Source organism: Lissotriton vulgaris, chromosome 7, assembly GCF_964263255.1.
Source record: "Lissotriton vulgaris chromosome 7, aLisVul1.2, whole genome shotgun sequence".
NCBI lineage: Eukaryota > Metazoa > Chordata > Amphibia > Caudata > Salamandridae > Lissotriton > Lissotriton vulgaris.
This window is the reverse complement of record NC_141695.1, coordinates 319,705,410-319,727,343: the sequence shown is the minus strand read 5'-3', so window position 1 is coordinate 319,727,343 and position 21,934 is coordinate 319,705,410. Positions and strand designations below refer to the sequence as shown.

Genomic DNA, 21,934 nt, shown 5'->3' with positions numbered 1-21,934 from the left:
ACCAATACTCATAGTTTAATGAAAAAAATATTTTTTAAATCAGAAATACTAGCCTTACATTTTTATAAAATGTATGTTTGATGTTTAACCATGAAAGTAATGATTTTCATTGAGTACTCCATATCATTGTCATCAAGTACTTACAAGATAGGTTTTTCCCTGCATGCCCAAGTATCACCACCTCATGACTTGGATACCAACAGTATGTCAATACTTACCAATATTATGCTAGGGCAGAAGTATACCAAGAGTCAGCATTATCATCCCATGAATGTCCAACGCAGGACAGGCATATAGGAGGGCCGACATTTTACCAAATGTGGACGCTGTCATGCTATGTTCCCCTAATATGCCAAGAATTACTACAGATATGTAAGGACGGCATTTTGCTAGAAGTGGACTCTCTTGGCACATTTATTGACATATGCTTTTGCATTCAGATGTGGACACACACCCATGCGCTCTTATACACTTACCCACACCACACCTTATTCAAGCCTGGGCATGTGTGAGGAAAGCTAGGTCTTTGCAGCTTTCCTAAGCTTTAGCAGGTTAGGTTCTGATTGTTTGGCAGCGACCGAAAAGGCCATGCCACCTATGGTCAATGAATTAATTAATCCAACTTCTAAAGATGCTCCAAAGAGGAGTGTCCTGACGCTATGCTGTGATGGGAACGCAATGTCCTATTTCCCTTCTCTAAACGGGAAAGGTCTTCAAATGAAGCCGGGTCCTATTGCACTTCTCTGGACAGGTGAGTTTTCAAATGCGCTTTAAAGACTGATTCCGATGATGCATCCCGAAGATGTTTTGGGAGGGAGTTCCATAGGCTGGGAGCCAAAAAAGAGAAATATCTTTCCACCGTTCTTGCTTTATGCACCCTAGGAATGCAAAAAATATCATGACATGCTGTAGGAAGCAGGCTCTGTATATGGTATGCCACTAGATGGTTATACCCTGCAGAGTTCAGGGGTTCCCCAAAAGTGTACAGGGCTCAATGTAAAACCCAAAGTGCTCTATTAGTGATAGTGTGGGCGAGCAGCCTTAGGCCTAACACAGAGGAATGTAAGACATTTATTGCACAACATTGACCAATAATGGACACACGACTCAAAAAGGAGATCCAAACCAATCTTAGAAAAATAAGCTTTGTTTGTATTTGATTTAAGACCAAGATCTTCACAATAAGGTTAGTACATTTTTAATTAAAAATACTTTTCACTATCAAAAGTCGACAGTGCAATTTCTGAACAGTTCAATGTTATACTATGGAGGAAAACAATAATGCAGTTAAACAGGTAAGTATCACACTTACACTTCCAGTCTTCGGGACCAGAGGTCAGGTGAGTACCAAACCTGCACCACCAGCGGGAGAGGGTGCAGAGGTCAAAATCAGTCCAATGCTTTTCAATGGAGACTAGGGGTGCTCGAAGCCACACTGGTTGCAGGCGTGTAAATCGGTTGCAGGGGTCAAGCTTTGAGGGCTAGGACCAGCACTGAGGGGAGTGTGGGGGGGGCGCAAAATAGCACTAAACATACACCACCAGCTGCACAGGGGCAGCAGGGTGCAAACAAAGCATCTAGAGTTAAATGCAATCCTACGGAGAGCCTTCTTTTTAGAAATAGGCTCCAGGCATTGAACCGGAGAGTGTAGGCAAAAATCCTGCAACAGCACATGCAAGTTTGGATGTGGGGGGTCACAGGGGTTGGGTGCGCGGGTGTCTATAGACGTCAGATTTCTTCTTACCGGGCGGGTTGCATTTGGGGGGGGGCATCAGATTTACACTGCAGGCGTCATCATGGAGGTCAGCCAACGCTGGATTCGAGGCCAGGATGCTGGGAGAGATTCACTGGACTGGGTGGGCCACCTGGACACAGGTCATAAGTGCCCTTTGAGTTCATTTCTTTTGGAAAGGTCCGCTGTCCACAGGAGATTGGAGTCTTTTTCTAAGGCAACAGTCCTGCCAGGGTTTTAAGAGTTTGCTGGCTGCAAGACAGGTCACCTTTTTGTTGCAGGCTCTTTGAAGCTGGAGACAGGCCGATAGAGCTGGGGCAAAGGCAGACGTCGTCTTCAGGCTTTTCTGCAGGGTCGGCTTCAGGGATGTCTTCTTTCTTTTTAAGTTATCGCAAATCTACCTTCAAGGTTTGAGGGAGTCTCCTAAATACTAGATTTAAGGGGCATCTTAGAGGAGTAACAGGTAGAGCCGTTGGGCACCATACCAATTATGCCACCCTCCTGGGGAAGGGGCCATAGACCTAACCCTGATTGGAGGAGTCCCCTCATCTTCAAGATAGAGGGGACTGTAAAGTGTGCTTAACTTCTCCTCCACATGAGGGGTGGAGTTGGCAGAGGTGGACACACCTCCTTTTCTTCTAAGTCTTCCTGCCCATAGTAGGGATGTAAACCAGGGGCTGTCATCTGCTGCTACCAGCAAAAGGCTGGGGGTTGCATTACAAAGGCGGCACGCCTTTGAAGCTTCCCTCCTCGAGCACTGGCCCATGCTGGGGGAGGAGGTGTGACACCCCTGCCCAGGACATGCATTGTTTCTGGTCCCAGAGAGCAGGGGCTCTTTCCCAGGGGTCCAGAAACATGTCAGTGTGTGGCAAGGTTGGTAGGTTATCAGGGGGCACCTCTGCCCTCTGAGACACGGTCTGCCATCGCACTCTAAAGACACGCCTCCAAGAAGCCGGAATCCAAGAGAAGGCCCTTGACTGGACCACATCCTTCCTCTCCGGCAGAACCCAGAGCCTCCGCCTCCCACCCTTCCGATCCGAAGCCACCGACATCATCTGCGATGTCCCCCAGGGCTCATCCCTCAGCCCGTCGCTGTTCAACGTCTACATGGCCCCCCTCGCACAAGTGGCCCGCCATCACGACCTCAACATCATCTCCTACGCCAACGACACCCAGCTCATCCTCTCACTCACCAAGGACCCACACACCGCCAAAACCAACCTCCACGAGGGAATGAAGGCCGTTGCCGACTGGATGAGGAGCAGCCGTCTGAAACTGAACTCGGACAAGACGGAGGTCCTCATCCTCGGACCCACCCCCTCAGCCTGGGACGGCTCCTGGTGGCCGACCACACTGGGAACAGTACCGACACCCACCGACCTTGCACGCAACCTAGGATTCATCCTCGACTCTTCCCTGTCCATGTCTAAGCAGGTCAACGTCATCTCCTCCTCCTGCTACAACACCCTCCCCACTCTCAGTAGGATCTACAAGTGGATCCCGAATGAAACAAGAAGAACAGTAACACAGGCCCTCGTCAGCAGCAGACTGAACTACGGCAACGCACTGTACGCAGGAATCCCAGCCAAACACCTACGATGAATACAAAACGCCTCCGCCCGACTGATCGTCAACGTCCCCCGCCGCAGCCACATCACCCCCCACCTGAGAGACCTACACTGGCTCCCCGTCAACAAGAGGATCACCTTCAAGCTCCTCACCCACGCACACAAAGCACTTCACAACGCCGGACCAGCCTACCTGAACAGCAGACTCAGCTTCTACACCCCCTCCCGCCAGCTCTGCCGGCCTCGTTCTCGCCGCTGTCCCCCGCATCCAACGAACGACCTCTGGCGGCAGATCCTTCTCCTAATTCGCTGCCAAGACCTGGAACACCCTCCCTACCCACCTACGGCCGACCCAAGACCTACTCGCCTTCAGAAGACTCCTCAAGACCTGGCTCTTCGAGCAGTAGCGGCACCCCCCTCCCCTCAGCGCCTTGAGACCCTCACGGGTAAGTAGCGCGCTTTACAAGTATTCTGATTGATTGATTTAATAAATCTCACACTGACATCCGTGTGGATTTATTAAAAGGAGTTTTTTGGTGCCAAACACTCCTTGGTTCCGTGAAGCCATCCTGGTGCTGTGGAACTCGAGTTGTCAAGTTCCCGGCCCATGTGCTCTCTATGGCTTCCCTAGCACTTACAATATTAAGGAATAGACCAGGGGTCTCCAACCAGTAGCTCGGGAGCTACTGGTAGCTCACCAGCACCCTCAAAGTAGCTCTCGGAGGTGAAGCCAAACCAAGCCAATCTCAGAGATTCTGTGTATATTAAAGAAGGCAGCACTGCTCATTTCACTACCCATAAGAGTTACAGACAGCCAAACCAATGGCAGGGCCTGTTGATAACACTCAAACACACACTGTGGTAGCCTATCAATCAATCAATCCGGGATTTATAGAGCGTACTACTCACCTGTGAGGGTCTCAAGGCGCTGGGGGAGTGTGTGGGCAGCTCAGGTCATTCGAAAAGCCAGGTCTTGAGGCTCTTCCTGAATGCTTTCAGTGTGGGGCTTCATCTGTTGCTGAGGGGGAGTTTGTTCCAGATCTTGGCCATGATGTAGGAGAAGGGTGTGCCTCCTGTTTTAGTTCTGTGGATACAGGGGATTTCGGCCAAGGCCTGGTCAGCGGAGCGGAGGTTTATTTTGGGGATGTTGAAGGAGATTCTTTTGTTGAGGTATTGGGGTCCGGTGTTGTGGAGGGCTTTATAGGTGTGTGTGAGCAGCTTGAAGGTCACTCTTTTTTTTGATGGGGAGCCAGTGGAGTGCTTGTATATGCAGGGTAATGTGGTTGTGTCGTGGGATGCTGAGGATGAGTCTGGCTGCGGCGTTCTGGACAGTCTGAAGTTTGAGGAGTAGAGATTTGTTGATTCCGGCATAGAGGGTGTTCCCGTACTCCAGCCTGCTGGTGATGAGTGCATGGGTGACAGTCTTCCTGGATTTGGGGGGGTGGGTCTATTTGAAGGTCTTGCTGAGTATGGGGAGGGTGTTGAAGCAAGTGGAAGCTGCAGCGTTGGCCTATGGGTCTGCCACATGAACCATCTTTATCCACTTTAAATCTGCCTAAGAAGGAGATTGATGCACAAACCACAGTTGATGGACAGAATGCAGAACAATGTCATAATGCCTCATGGGAACAGTCCAGCCCGAACTGCCAAGCCATGCCTTCCCTGGACCGGAAACAAGCTTCCGAGGACCGGTTTCTGGCATTCCAGCCGTCTTCAGCCCGGCTTGCTTGAATCCAGTGGTGTGGAGAGCATGGGACTCACGTCTGAGCATACCCATCCCACTCGGGGTGACAAATGCAAAAACCACAGTTGATGGACAGAATGCAGAACAATGTCATACATTTACCCCAGTACAGAGATCTGGGCCTAAATCCATCGTTTTTTTGAACTCCACACCACCCCAGTTCAGACAGGGCCATATGCAAATCAGTCTGACCCTGTGCCTCATGGGAACAGTCCAGCCCGAACTGCCAAGCCATGCCTTCCCTGGACCGGAAACAAGCTTCCGAGGACCGGTTTCTGGCATTCCAGCCGTCTTCAGCCCGGCTTGCTTGAATCCAGTGGTGTGGAGAGCATGGGACTCACGTCTGAGGATACCCATCCCACTCGGGGTGACAAATGCAAAATCCACAGTTGATGGACAGAATTCAGGACAATGTCATACATTCACCCCAGTACAGAGATTGGGCCTAAATCCATCGTTTTTTTGCACTCCACACCACCCCAGTTCAGACATTGCCATTTGCAATTCAGTCTGACCCTGTGCCTCATGGGAGCAGTCCAGCCCGAACTGCCTAGCCATGCCTTCCCTGGACCGGAAACAAGCTTCAGAGGACCGGTTTCTGGCATTCCAGCCCGGCTTGCTTGAATCCAGTGGTGTGGAGAGCATGGGGCTCACGTCTGAGCATACCCATGCCACTCGGGGTGACAAATGCAAAAACCACAGTTGATGGACAGAATGCAGAACAATGTCATACATTCACCCCAGTACAAAGATCTGGGCCCAAATCCATTGTTTTTTTGCACTCCACACCACCCCAGTTCAGACATGGCCATATGCAAATCAGTCTGACCCTGTGCCTCATGGGAACAGTCCAGCCCGAACTGCCAAGCCATGCCTTCCCTGGACCGGAAACAAGCTTCCGAGGACCGGTTTCTGGCATTCCAGCCGACTTTTCTGCCCGGCTTGCTTGAATCCAGTGGTGTGGAGAGCATGGGACTCAAGTCTGAGCATACCCATCCCACTCGGGGTGACAAATGCAAAAACCACAGTTGATGGACAGAATGCAGAACAATGTCATACATTCACCCCAGTACAGAGATCTGGGCCTAAATCCATCATTTTTTTGCACTCCACACCACCCCAGTTCAGACATGGCCATATGCAAATCAGTCTGACCCTGTGCCTCATTACCACCCCCTTTTTTACCGCTTTTGGCCGCCATAAGTGTGGCAGGGTATTTTGATAGAAAAATATGTATTTTCAAAAACGAATATGCTAATGGCGACAAAGTATCGCAATTCTAAAACCCAATTAAAGTTGTTAGCTGAATGATAATTCAATTTGAGTTGGGGAGACTTACTGCTGTGGTAATACCCTTTGTGGCACACAACACGTGATGATTTGAATTTTACTTGATTACAAGCATTTAATATTGATAAACGTTTTCCTAGCATTCTGCTGATAAATTCACCTGGAATTTTTGGGTGGTTAATACTGATAATTGTGCTTAGGGTGGTCATAGTGTAATGTTAATGCATATCATCAGCATTGTACGGTGATAAAATAAGCTAGTAGCTCAGCAGGACTTTCCTTGAGAAGAAGTAGCTCTCACTGCAGAAAAGGTTGGAGACCCCTGGAATAGACCCTAATACTGTAGGTGCATATTTGCTCATGCAGATATTCCCACACCTGTGATAGAGTGCACCCTGCCTTAGGGCTGGTAAGGCCGCTAGAGGGGAGACCTACCTATATCTTGAGCAGTGCAAGTTGGCATGGCACACAGGTAGTGCGCGATGTTGACCTTGTTGTTTTCTTCTGCACTATGCCATGCATGCTGCGGTGGTAGTCTGCATGGCCTAGGTGAGGGGGCTCTAGGGGACCCTCCTCAGTCCCAATGCCCTAGGTACCCATGTACCTTTTACCATGGACTTACTAGGGGCCTCAAGGGCCAATTATGGATCCGTTTCAGGGAAATAACACAGGTACTGGGAACCTGGACAGCTGGGACCCAGTAATCTGCAGTCAAAGTTGCATCAAAAGCCAGGCACAAAGTGGGGGGTACTGCAACAGACCCCATTTTCTCACATGCAGATCGGAGGGCCCTAGGGATATATATATTTTAAATTTTATCCTGAATATAGACCATGCACCTCTTATGCACAGACCTGTAGGTAATCATGAGGGTTTTAAACGTTATTCTCTACTTCATCAGTATCCAATGTAAAGCTTTCTGGCCTTGCTGAATTGACTCACATTTGGGGATGTTCACATTAAGAGGAGCTTCTGCGTTTAGAACAAGTTGTGCCTATTACTCGAATCCAAAGGTGCCCCCAGAAATAGAAAATTAGCATAGTCCAATATTGATGTAATCATTGCATGGTCAATATCTTTCCTAGTGACCTTTGGAATCAATCAATCACTCAATAAGGGGTTTGTATAGCGCTGTTACTCACCTGTGATGGTCTCAAGGCTGCTCCGTAGAGTGCTGTGGTCATCTGAAAAGCCAGGCCTTGAGGTCCTTCCTGAACTGGAGCAGTGTAGGGCTTTGCCGGAGGTGGAAGGGAAGATCGTTCCAGGTCTTGGCTGTAAGGTAGGAGAAGGACTTTCCACCAGTTCTGGTCTTGTAGATGCATGGAATGGTGGCCAGAGAGAGGTTGGCTGATCAGAGGTTTCTCTTGGGTTCGTGGAAGGAGAGGCGGTTGTTTAGATATGCTGGTCCGATGTTGTTGAGGGCCTTGTATGCATGCGTGAGGAGCTTGAAGGTTCTTCTTCTTTCAGTGGGGAGCCAGTGAAGGTCGCTGAGGTTTTGGGTGATGTGGTTGCAGCAGGGGATGTTCAGGATCAGTCTGGCTGCGGTGTTCTGGATGGTCTGGAGCTTGCATATGAGTTTTTTGTTGATTCCGGCATAGAGGGTGTTGCCGTAGTTCAGTCTGCTTGTGATGAGGGCGTGTGCGACCGTTTCTCTGGATTCTGAGGGGATCCATCTGAACGTGTTTCGAAGTATGATGAGGGTGTTGAAGCAGGCAGAGGATATGGCATTGATCTGGTGGTTCATTGTGAGTGATGAGTCCAGTATGATCCTGAGGTTTTGTGTATGGTCTGTCGGGGTGGGGGGTGGTTTCCGAGGGCGGGAGGCCACCAGGTGTTGTCCCATGCTGAGGGGGTGGAGACATGGATGAGGACTTCTGTTTTCTCGGAGTTTAGTTTGAGGCAGCTGTCCTTCATCCGGGTGGCGACGCATTTCATCCCTTCTTAGAATTTGTGCCTGGTGATGTTGAGCTCATTGGTGAGGGAGAGGATGAGCTGGGTGTCGTCGCCGTAGGAGACTATGTTGAGCCCATGGTTTCTGACGATGGTTGCGAGGGGGGCTATGTAGATGTTGAAGAGGGTGGGGCTGAGGAGAGATTCCTGGGGTACTCCGCATCTTGTCTTTGTTGGTTCTGAGAGGTAGGGAGGGAGTCTGACTTCCTGAGTTCTGCCTGTTAAAAATGAGCTTATCCAGTTGAGGGCCATTTATCACATAATGACGTTGTGGAGTCTGGGGCCTAGTGTGCAGTGGGAGACGGTGTCGAAAGCAGCTGAGAGGTCCAGGAAGGAATTTAAAAATCTTTAAGAAAATTTTCAGTAGAGAAAACCAAAACCCTGCAATAGACTTTACATTAAATTTACATGAGAAGGTCATATCCATTTTCACCCCAAAATTTTTGCAACAGATGTTGGAGAAGGGGGTTCACCGAACCCTGTAGGCTATATTTTCATTATATCAAGAGGAGAAGAGGTACCCCAAAACAATATTTCATATTTATTCAAGTTGAGGCATAGGCAGCTATTATGCATTCAATCTGCTCATGACACAAGGTTGAAGCCCCAAGATTGTACAATACGGGCTAACTGGGCCATATAAATATTAACCAATGTAGGTTTAAGTGCTGACCCCTGTGGAACACCACAACTCACCTCCATATAGCACCAGGTGTATTGAGGAAGATGAACAATTTCGTTTCTACTGGGAAGATGGGATTTTATCCAATTCCAGGTAATATCGACTATGTTTTCGTTTTCCAACTACTGCAATGAGATATCATTTGAAACTGTATCGAACAAGTCAAGGACGATTACTAGAGATTTTCTTCTTAGTTCAGGCTAGGTTCTAATGAAGTCTGTTACCTCAAAAAGGGAAGATTCAGTACTAAAGCTGGCACAAATGCCAGATTGTGATGGGTGATGGAAGTTGTTTCAATGTGTCTAGTAGTCTAGAGGTTGGCCAGTGTCTCTAACTTTTGTCCTAGAACTGGGCGTAAAGAGATAGGTCTGTAATTGCCTGGGCTTAGCAGATCCAAGTTAGTTTTTTTTTTTAAGGTGGTAACACCAACGCCTTTTCCCACACTAAGGGAACAGATCCAGATTCCAGAGGCAGACTAAATAAGGAGTTGTTTCGAATATTTAAAGAGGTCCACCCCTTGACAAAATGTGTGGAGGACAAACATTCATCGGGGAGCCAAATCTAACTCTGAAGGATCCATTCTGAATCAGCTATGGATATTTTCTCGAACGTGCCTAAAAAAAAGTCTTTCCAATGAGGACGTTGTGCTTGAAGTGCCTAAGGGACTCTACGGTCTTTACGTAGTTAAATTTAGAACAAATGTTTTCCACTTTTTTATGGAAAAAAGTTGATACATTATTGGCAAACCGCTGAGATGACAGAATAGTTTGTTACTGAACAGTTGTTATCCTGGTGCACTCTAAGTTAATGAAGTGTTTTGAACAAGTTGTGTTTGAGATTCTCAGTTAGCGCAACTCATGTCACAAGGCGTCCTTCCCTTGTCTTGAAATAACTTGATATGTAGTGTGGAAGGGAAACTTCCTCCTACAAATGAGTGCGCTGTGTTGCAATGAAACTCATAGGTTCCTTCTCCACGTTTTTTGAAATTTCATGCGTAAGTTATTCCATATATAACCAGTCAATAATCCATACTAATAATCCGTCTGATTATTGTTTTATTTCACAATTACTTGCAGGTTAATTTGCTCATAATCAATACATCTTTCGCACCCAATGCATTTCGGGTCCTTAGAATCAGACCCTTCATCAGGGGACTATGGATTGAAAGTAAACAGGACCAATTAATTCACTGTCCAATGTGCATAAAAATCAATACAGTAGTTTCAATACTAAACATAAAGATATCTAAATTATAACACACCAGCGTAGAATCAGTATGTATTTCATCAGTTCAAGTTTGTAAATACCATACAATGTCACTTCCCTAATATCAAACTTGTCCGCATATATACAAAACTGTATATCGCCACTTCATAAGTGCACATGTATAATCCTAATGCGGGATCTTTTAACTCTAAAAATACATTCGCGTTTCAATTCTACTTACATTTGACCGTCCGGTCTTTTGCATTGAAAGTATTGGCGTCTTGGCGTTCTCGATGTTACGCGCCAAAAGTTAAGGGCAGGCTATTGAGTAAAGTTCTGCTCACGTGATCGGAAAGCCTTCCAATCACGGCAGTGTATTACTCTGATCATGTGACTAGGTCCATTCTAGCTTCAAGGAAGTGAAAAAACGCACTAAGCGCTACCAGTATGTAATGCATTTAAAAACCTGATATATACATAATATAGACATTAAGTGTGTGTACCAACATCATACTTTACCGTGGAAATGTAAATAAGTAATGAAAAATAATGAAAAGTAAACAAGAAAAACATGAAATTAACTAGATCGAAATTTCAAGGAACACTTCAAGGATCACGGATATAGTCCAAGCCTATAGTTGCTACAGTTATAAAAAACATGAATATTCTATTCTGTCATTAAGCCCGATGGGGTGGGCCGAATTCAGTTTTTTGATCCAGTGATATTCACATCTAAGTCTTTGCTTAGAAGGATCCAGGTCGCTGCGTGGAAATATTCTCTCCAAGACCGTGTATCTTAACTGTGAAATTTGATGTAGGGCTTCAAGCCAGTGGCATGCTATGGTAGACTTGGAGTTCATAAGTCTGATATTACTCTTATGTTCAGTTATGCGTGTTTTGACTTTTCTTTCAGTCTGACCTACATAAGTTTTGCCACACGGGCATTTGATGGCATACACGCAGTTCATAGTATCACATGTGCTGTTGTGTTTCAATTCAATTTGATGCCCTTTGGTCGGGTGGGTAAATTGATTTCCCATAATCACATTTCCGCAATGGGTACAGTTTTGACATTTTTGCATTCCCCGGAAGGTCATAGTGGGTTTCTTAGGAGTATTCAACATTTCCTTTATGTTTTTCGACCTCTGAAACGCAAAAGTTATTTTTTCATTGTACAGATCTTTTAAATCAGGCTCTTGCTGAATGAGTCTCCAATGTTTATTCACAATTTTTTTTAATTTTAGGTGCATCAGTAGAGAATTTCAATACACAAACAGTTTTAGCTTCTTGAATTTTTGTTGTTTCTTTTAGCATGCTGGTTCGGGTCTGATTTGCCACTTTATTTAATGATGTTTGCAGTACATCATTGGGATATCCTCTTGATTGATACTTCATTACTTGTTCTTGCAAAACTTTAGACAACTCTTTTTCGTTGGAAGTGATTCTTTTCATTCTTATGAATTGTGAAGTAGGTAAGTGTTTTTTCAACGACATCGGATGAAAACTTTGAAAAAGTAATGAAGAATTTTTGTCTGTTTTTTTGATATGTACACTAGTGTTGATGATATTGTTAGCAATTGTCACTTTCACATCAAGAAATGGTATGCATTGTTCATCTATGTTGTGGGTAAATTTTATCCTTTCGTTACAAGCATTGAGTGCAATGATGTTGTTTTCCAGGTCTTCTCTTGCTCCTTTCCATATTATAAATAGATCATCAATGTACCTTTTGTACATAATCAAATGGTCTGTCCATAGTGGATTTTCCAAGATGTGATCGGTTTCAAATTTGTTCATGAAAATATTTGCGTATGAGGGCGCCCCCCCAAAACCCATGGATGTGCCGCTACTTTGATTATAAAATTTGCCATCCATTCAAAATAGCTGCAAAACAGTGCGAATTGCATAAGTTGTATGATTAACAGTTTCTGTTCTTCTTGAAGGTCACTGTTTATGAGACTCCATTCTAATGCCTCTATACCCTCATTGTGGGGGATAGAGGTATAGAGGGCGGTAACATCAATGGTACAGAGTAGGTATGTTTCATCCATTTTTAGTTCAATGTTTTTCAACAAGTTCAAAAAGGCCGTCGTGTCTTTAATGTATGTAGCAGAGTTTTGTACAAGCGGTTGCAAGAACCTGTCGACGAATTTCCCAATGGGCTCAGAGATTGACCCACACGCAGAAACGATGGGTCTGAATGGCGGGTTGTGCAGATTTTTGTGTATTTTCGGTGTCATATACAACTTCGGTCGTCTGGGGTGTTTCATCTCAAAAAACTGTTTAGTTTTGTCATTTATCCACTTCATCTCGTGGGCATGATTAATGATTTTCTGTAAAATCAGTTGGTATTCTTGAGTAGGATCAGATTCTAGTGGAAGATATATGTCAGGGTTGTTCACATGGTCGTTCACATTTTTAGTGTAAAAATCCGTATCCATGACCACAAGGGCCCCTCCCTTGTCTGCCTTTTGGAATGTCAGTTGTTTGTTGTTGGTCAGATTTTTCAGAGTGTTCCATTCACTAGATGTAAGGTTGCTTTTTTTAGGTTTGGTGTAAGTTATTTGTTGAACATCTGTAAGTACCGATCTTTCAAACGCCTCAATAGTTTTATGTGTGAATGGGGCACAGAATGAGCTTTTAGGTCGAAATTCTTTCTCCCAAGTTTTTTCAGCTTGAACTTCAATAGAATCTTTAAAGAAGTATCTTAGTTTCAGCAATCTGAAAAATTTAAACAGTGCAATATCTGTTTCAGCTGGGTTGGAGCAATATGTGGGTACAAATGTCATCCCTTTGTTTAGAATTTTAGTTTCAAATTGTGTGAGTTGTTTCGATGAAATGTTAACAATTAGTTGGTTTTCGTTTTCTGACTCCTTGTCCTCTCTGCTATGCTTTTTTCTGTTTCCGCGTCCACGTCTTGTGGGTCTGGAATTATTGGTGGAGCGTTTGCTGCAGGGCTGATCTCTAAAAAACTCACTTGAGGGATCACATTACTAGTTGAAGGTTTTTCTCCTGTATTGTCTGTAGGAATTGTGGTTTTTGTGATGGGTCTTCTCGTGGATGCTATATCTGAATCAGATACGACACTTTCTTGAGATGATGATGTGGTGGTCTTTTTCGTTTGTTGCTGTTGGGATTGCCATTTCTTTTGGTTGTAAATATCGGCCCAAGTATAAACCTCATCCAGTTTATAGTCCAAGGTGTCTCTGCGGTATTTACGAATTTTTCGTTCATTCACTTCTTTTGCATACTTATCTAATTTGATGTTCACGTCTTCTAGAGTTTTTTGCAGATCTGCAATAGTACTGATTTGTGTTTTTAAAGACTTAATTTCTTCTTCAATTTCTGGTAATGCTTTTGAAAGTTCTTCCACTATAAGCAGAATCAAATCCAATGAACATTTATTTAAAATTTGGTACCAACGTTCAATGAATTTCTTGCTATTTTTACACAACATAGGCTTGAGGGCTATCCGGAGGCCTCTCGGTATTCGTTGATTTTTATGATAATGGATGAGCGTGGTGGCATGCATCCTATTGCTCCAACCCAGCTGAAACAGATATTGCACTGTTTAAATTTTTCAGATTGCTGAAACTAAGATACTTCTTTAAAGATTCTATTGAAGTTCAAGCTGAAAAAACTTGGGAGAAAGAATTTCGACCTAAAAGCTCATTCTGTGCCCCATTCACACATAAAACTATTGAGGCGTTTGAAAGATCGGTACTTACAGATGTTCAACAAATAACTTACACCAAACCTAAAAAAAGCAACCTTACATCTAGTGAATGGAACACTCTGAAAAATCTGACCAACAACAAACAACTGACATTCCAAAAGGCAGACAAGGGAGGGGCCCTTGTGGTCATGGATACGGATTTTTACACTAAAAATGTGAACGACCATGTGAACAACCCTGACATATATCTTCCACTAGAATCTGATCCTACTCAAGAATACCAACTGATTTTACAGAAAATCATTAATCATGCCCACGAGATGAAGTGGATAAATGACAAAACTAAACAGTTTTTTGAGATGAAACACCCCAGACGACCGAAGTTGTATATGACACCGAAAATACACAAAAATCTGCACAACCCGCCATTCAGACCCATCGTTTCTGCGTGTGGGTCAATCTCTGAGCCCATTGGGAAATTCGTCGACAGGTTCTTGCAACCGCTTGTACAAAACTCTGCTACATACATTAAAGGCAAGACGGCCTTTTTGAACTTGTTGAAAAACATTGAACTAAAAATGGATGAAACATACCTACTCTGTACCATTGATGTTACCGCCCTCTATACCTCTATCCCCCACAATGAGGGTATAGAGGCATTAGAATGGAGTCTCATAAACAGTGACCTTCAAGAAGAACAGAAACTGTTAATCATACAACTTATGCAATTCGCACTGTTTTGCAGCTATTTTGAATGGGATGGCAAATTTTATAATCAAAGTAGCGGCACATCCATGGGTTTTGGGGGGGCGCCCTCATACGCAAATATTTTCATGAACAAATTTGAAACCGATCACATCTTGGAAAATCCACTATGGACAGACCATTTGATTATGTACAAAAGGTACATTGATGATCTATTTATAATATGGAAAGGAGCAAGAGAAGACCTGGAAAACAACATCATTGCACTCAATGCTTGTAACGAAAGGATAAAATTTACCCACACCATAGATGAACAATGCATACCATTTCTTGATGTGAAAGTGACAATTGCTAACAATATCATCAACACTAGTGTACATATCAAAAAAACAGACAAAAATTCTTCATTACTTTTTCAAAGTTTTCATCCGATGTCGTTGAAAAAACACTTACCTACTTCACAATTCATAAGAATGAAAAGAATCACTTCCAACGAAAAAGAGTTGTCTAAAGTTTTGCAAGAACAAGTAATGAAGTATCAATCAAGAGGATATCCCAATGATGTACTGCAAACATCATTAAATAAAGTGGCAAATCAGACCCGAACCAGCATGCTAAAAGAAACAACAAAAATTCAAGAAGCTAAAACTGTTTGTGTATTGAAATTCTCTACTGATGCACCTAAAATTAAAAAAATTGTGAATAAACATTGGAGACTCATTCAGCAAGAGCCCGATTTAAAAGATCTGTACAATGAAAAAATAACTTTTGCGTTTCAGAGGTCGAAAAACATAAAGGAAATGTTGAATACTCCTAAGAAACCCACTATGACCTTCCGGGGAATGCAAAAATGTCAAAACTGTACCCATTGCGGAAATGTGATTATGGGAAATCAATTTACCCACCCGACCAAAGGGCATCAAATTGAATTGAAACACAACAGCACATGTGATACTATGAACTGTGTGTATGCCATCAAATGCCCGTGTGGCAAAACTTATGTAGGTCAGACTGAAAGAAAAGTCAAAACACGCATAACTGAACATAAGAGTAATATCAGACTTATGAAATCCAAGTCTACCATAGCATGCCACTGGCTTGAAGCCTGACATCAAATTTCACAGTTAAGATACACGGTCTTGGAGAGAATATTTCCACGCAGCGACCTGGATCCTTCTAAGCAAAGACTTAGATGTGAATATCACTGGATCAAAAAACTGAATTCGGCCCACCCCATCGGGCTTAATGACAGAATAGAATATTCATGTTTTTTATAACTGTAGCAACTATAGGCTTGGACTATATCCGTGATCCTTGAAGTGTTCCTTGAAATTTCGATCTAGTTAATTTCATGTTTTTCTTGTTTACTTTTCATTATTTTTCATTACTTATTTACATTTCCACGGTAAAGTATGATGTTGGTACACACACTTAATGTCTATATTATGTATATATCAGGTTTTTAAATGCATTACATACTGGTAGCGCTTAGTGCGTTTTTTCACTTCCTTGAAGCTAGAATGGACCTAGTCACATGATCAGAGTAATACACTGCCATGATTGGAAGGCTTTCCGATCACGTGAGCAGAACTTTACTCAATAGTCTGCCCTTAACTTTTGGCGCGTAACATCGAGAACGCCAAGACGCCAATACTTTCAGTGCAAAAGACCGGACGGTCAAATGTAAGTAGAATTGAAACGCGAATGTATTTTTAGAGTTAAAAGATCACGCATTAGGATTATACATGTGCACTTATGAAGTGGCGATATACAGTTTTGTATATATGCGGACAAGTTTGATATTAGGGAAGTGACATTGTATGGTATTTACAAACTTGAACTGATGAAATACATACTGATTCTACGCTGGTGTGTTATAATTTAGATATCTTTATGTTTAGTATTGAAACTACTGTATTGATTTTTATGCACATTGGACAGTGAATTAATTGGTCCTGTTTCCTTTCAATCCATAGTCCCCTGATGAAGGGTCTGATTCTAAGGACCCGAAATGCATTGGGTGCGAAAGATGTATTGATTATGAGCAAATTAACCTGCAAGTAATTGTGAAATAAAACAATAATCAGACGGATTATTAGTATGGATTATTGACTGGTTATATATGGAATAACTTACGCATGAAATTTCAAAAAACGTGGAGAAGGAACCTATGAGTTTCATTGCAACACAGCGCACTCATTTGTAGGAGGGAGTTTCCCTTCCACACAACATATCAAGAATAGTTTGTTAGCCAGCATCAGGGTTCAGAAAGGAATTTACTATTTTTAAAATAGTTCTTGGCGCACTGTCTCCTTCTGCAATTTGTTTAGAAAACATATTGGCTTTCGCTCTCTTGATATTTTTCCTAAAACTTTTTAAGGGCTTACTGTATATGTGAACTTGTCCTCGAAGGCATATTTAGGACTCCATTTTCTCTCCAGCTTTTTACAGGTGAGTTTTTCTCCTTGCGGAAGCGGAGACTCTTTTCCGAATGGGCCACATTAGAGATGCTACTTTATCAAATCCCATCCTCAGGTCTAGATCAAAAGATTTGACCACCTCATCAATAACCCCTGATAAATTCACAATAACTGGTAAACATATTTGTTCAGATCTAAATCTGAAATTGAGTGCCATGGAGGGATTGTGTCTAATTTTTTATTCTTAGACGTCTGAGCCGTAGAAATATTTATGTAAAAGGGGACTAGGGGGTGATCTGACCAAACTAATGGAACAGGTTGAAGGTTGGAAAACATTTCATGTAAAATATGGCCACCTTTATTCATAGGGACATGAACCTTTTGCGAGAGTTTAAAATCCGACATAGCCTCAATTAACTGCCCAGTGGCTCTGCATTGAGGTTCATCTACATTAAAATTACAGTCTCCCAGCAACATAAAAAAATCGCTCTTAGGGGAGAGGATGTGGCCCAGGACATATGGGCACTTCTTCTAAGGCCCAACACTACTCTGGCTGCAGTGTTTTACACCAATTGAAGCTTTTGCAGAGCAGGATTGAGCAGCATCTGAGAGGGTATTGGTGTTAGAGGGCCACCATTACTGTTGCACTTGAGTTAGATAACTTAAGATACTGCCCTTTGGTGCTTGATTCCGCAAGGATAGCTACAATTGTGCAATCGTGATTTACTCTAGATTTTGGTAGTGGGTAAGAAACTGAAAATGAGTCTGAGATACAACATAAGTCAGTTAATTAAACACAATAAACTCAATGTCCAGTCAGGCTTAAGAATACACACAAGATTAGGGCTCAATTTTAAAGTTAAGTAAACGAGGGCAATTAAAATTAATAAACGAACAAATTAGGCAAAGAGCATTGCGCAGCTTCAAGTTGAATAGGATTGCAAATTCTCATTGCAAGTGTGTTCTAGGTGCTGGAGTTTTGGAACAGCGGGCCCTAAGTTAACAACCTACGGTCACATATAGGTTCCAATTCCATCGCCAACTTCCCGACCAGGAGAAGAGGGTGCAGTACGAAACAGATGGTCCTATGCAGTTACTTAACAAGGAGATGTAAACATGGCTTGGAATTATAGTAACTTGTGGGAATTTGGTAATTATAGGTTTGGGTGCAGACAAGCTCTAAGAGCTTCTCAAAATGTACTAATGTATTCCGGATGGAGCCACTTCGTGACAGGAGTATGCAAGGATTATCAGTATATTAAAGGGAGTAGTCCACAAAACTATTGCAACAGCTCCTTAGTGTTTTCATATGAAGAGCTCTGTCAATGCATCTCAAGCTTGCCCGCAATCCACCTCATCCCTGCCCCAACAGCCACCCTTGATGTGTCCTGTCCATCCTCTCCCAGCCTTTGCATACTGTTTTCAAAGTCTTTCAGTGAGTTCCACAGCTGTTTCACATTCCTTTCTTTGAAACTACAGGAATTGCCGCGTAACGTCCAGGAAGTCCTCGGCCTCGTGGGCAGCAAGTCAACGACCCCCAGCACGGAGAATGGCATCTCTCCGCAGCCTCTTTCCCCTAGCCAGGCACGGGAGCTGGACCTCACCGACAGCATCTCACCCAGCCAGCCCGACAGCAGCATCGAGATCTTACCCACGGAGGACAGCACCACCTCGCAGAGCTTGTCTCCCTAACTGACCATGCTGGACCTCCCCTCGCTCCATCCAGGGGCCCTAACCTCAACTCTTTACAAAGTGCACTTTAACTAGGAACCAACCTGGGCCTTGTGTGATCAGCGCATCGCAAACAAGACATTTAACTCTGTTGTATTTAAATAAAGAGCTCCCTGGCCGTTCCAAGGTGACGCCTCTAGGGTCGCACTGGCAGTATTGTAGAATAGGATATGTGGAGAACATGATTCTGGGAGCTGATTTGAATGCACCGTGTCTGTGTTTTCTGCCCGTGTGTCTTACATGCTTTGCTTGTATTTTGAATGTTAGAGCCGGTTTCATATGTAGCGTTTTAACCATGTTTCGCTTTGTGTGAAGGCATGTTTGCAAGAATGTTGTTTCTGGACAGCATCTGTTTTCTCAGAGTGTGTGCTGAACATATATAAAGCAATTTCTCGATTGTCTGACAAAGCTTTACTGACACTTATCTTTAAAGTACCTCTTGCACTGTGAGGACTGGGCCTCATACTATACTAACACTCTGTAAGTACTTTAACGTTTAGATCAGAAACATTTACTTTGGTCTTCTGTCTTCCCTTCGAGAGTTTCCAAATATAAACGGAATATAGAATAGTAAATGCGCACTTCATGGAGGCCAATGATCTTCCTTGTATTAATACATGATGTTGTGTGTCTGTGTGTGTGTATGTTTGTGTCTGTGTTTGCAAACGTGTGTCTGCTTGTTTGTAGGCATTCAGATCATTTGCTTGGAATCTGTCTTGATAGTTTTGATGTGTATGCAGGTGTCTGCTTGCCATTTTTAGTGGTAAGGGTGTTTTAAAAACCTTCTGTTTATACACGAGGGGCAGTCTTTATGTGTGTGTTTGCAAGCATGTGTTCATATGCTTGGTTTTTAAAAACAGTTGTCTGCATGTATGTTGTGTGCTTAAGCCCGAGTTGGTTTTCTCTTGTGTTCATAAGAGTGTCCATCACTCATACATCTGTAATTGCAGGCTTTGCTAGTATCGTTTTACACATTAGCAGTAATAAACTTGATTCTCCAGCTTGGCTATGAAAGAAAATCGCACACAGTTGTGGATGTTGCATTATCTTTTTTGCTTATTCTTCCAGCAGTAAAGTAAACATAAAGTACTTTCACTAGAGTAAACAGTACTGAAACTGCATTACCCACACACTGTATTAAACACATCCATTCAGGCTACAGGGTATTCATTAACCCACGGGTAATATCTACTTTTTGATGTCTGCCCAAATATAAGTGCAACAAACTAAAATCTTAAATTACAGGCACTATGAACATGTTGGCCATGTGGAAAAACTCGTTGAAGTGGCATGGGAATAATCCAAGCTCTTCTACAGAGTCCTTATCTAATTTATTTACCATTGGTGCTGAGTATCGGATCGCTGAAGACCCGGATGTCCTTCACTCTCAAGACGTGCCAATTCTGAAACAGATGAAAGGGCTGTTAGTATGGAGTGCAAGGAAGGGTTGGAAAACCGAGACCTTCATATTCGTTACTAAAAATTAAAACAAAGTATCACAGGTAGCTATATAAATCAGCGCTTAAAAGGGATCTGATTTTAAGTTGGATTCAGAAGCAGGCAGTATGTTCAAAAGAGAATGCCTCGGAAGTTGAATTCTTAGCACAGCCTGCAGAAAGTAGTATGTCCAGGATAGAGCCACTTGATAGGTGTCGAGAAAATAACCCCTACATCACTGGGTGCAAACAGAGAAATGGCAATAACTTGTTGGTACTAAACTCCTTTCACCCATTTTGTCAGTAAACGATTAGAAACAATTAAAATGGATTCCTACTGAAATCAACAGCTGCAAGAACACTAGCATAGAATTTGTGACTCATTGCTTTTAAACATTTAGACCATCTTGAAAATCTGCATGTGTGATATAATAAGTCCTGCTACGGACATAGATAACAATATTTAATTGGAAAATGGTTCACTTTCAGAGTCCTAAGCACGAAGCTCAAAATTGATAAAAATGTAAATTTTTTGTTTTCGGATAAAAACAGCGAAATCCAAATTAGCATCCTTTAAGGAGGTGTAATTTGTATCTATGGTTCGAGGCTTCCATTCTTTTAAACACATCGGTGGGAGTCCAAGCCACCCAAAATCATAATGGGGAATTTCTCACTTGCTGTTGTAGCAAATCTGAAAAAGGGGCTGGTCCTCAAGGGTGTGGTGTGTGTGTGTGTGTGTTGCAATAAAAACAAAGATCCTGGGTAAGTGTAGCTCCAACAGTAAGAATGGTGGTTCTAGATTTTGCCTAACACCATTCCTGAAGCCTGCAATTGAGGGGACACCTTTCACGTGTAAGGGCAGATTGTTCCAGACTTTTGCCCACAGTGAGAACATGTTTTTTCTCCCTTCTAAGAATTTTAACATATTTGCCCTTTGTTAAGAAAATATATTGGTTAGGAGTGTAAAACTCAAAGGTCTCCTAGAGTTGTGAGGGTTATTCTCATTTTGGCATTGAACATCTGAAATTTCAGATAATTTTCTGTGACCCAGTGAAGCCTCGTTCTGTCCTCAGAGACATGACCATTAATCCACTGACTAGCCTGACTTCTTCACCCATAGAGAACGCATAGACCTTAGATTTGTTTTCATGTGGTGTAATGAGTTCCCAGATATCCCAATAATGTTTACTTGGACCTTTGTGCTTTGTATGATCTCCCTCTTAGTTTTAGTTGAGTTCAGTTGCAGACAGCTGACACTAATCTGCCTCTTCTTTTTCTTGTCTCTTCCCATAAATCCATTGACATGTCATTCTCCTTGAATTTGGAATAGCACCGCTTAAAGAATGAGTCCAAACAGCCAAGGATATCAAATTTAAAGTCCTTATTGACACTCTGAGTCTTGATATATATTTCAATGCTTATTTAATATTCCTTAGAAAAAAATGAAGACAGCCAGCCGACGCGTTTCGTTCTGTACAACAGAACTTCTTCAGGGCTGTAATATTAAAACACATAAAAAAGACAAATTTGTAACACACAAGACAGTGAGAGTATAAGGCTACTATATATATATATACAGCTAAACATATAAAAAACAGTCAAACAAATATATATACAATAGACACATAACATATATACAAAAACATGTACAACATAAACATCCCGGTGTACTGAATACCTGCTCTATACAATTCCATTTACTAATCATAATGTTTATATCAGTGCACCTATGTCTTATTTATATCCTCAGTTCGCTTTCTAAGTATGGTGAAATGCCAATACAAATCCAAAACA

The 21,934-nt window shown here is 42.9% G+C and overlaps 1 protein-coding gene across 1 annotated transcript in view; it reads left to right on the top strand.

The window, feature by feature from the left end:
* The window catches only part of TBC1D17 (TBC1 domain family member 17), a 730,802-nt gene extending 711,074 nt beyond the window's left edge, over positions 1-19,728 (top strand). The window contains exon 17 of the mRNA XM_086930148.1: positions 18,453-19,728. Within this exon, the coding sequence (XP_086786274.1) occupies positions 18,453-18,665 (213 nt within the window). The 3' untranslated portion in view covers positions 18,666-19,728. The remainder of the gene's footprint in view (positions 1-18,452) is intronic.
* The last annotated feature ends 2,206 nt before the right edge of the window (positions 19,729-21,934 follow it).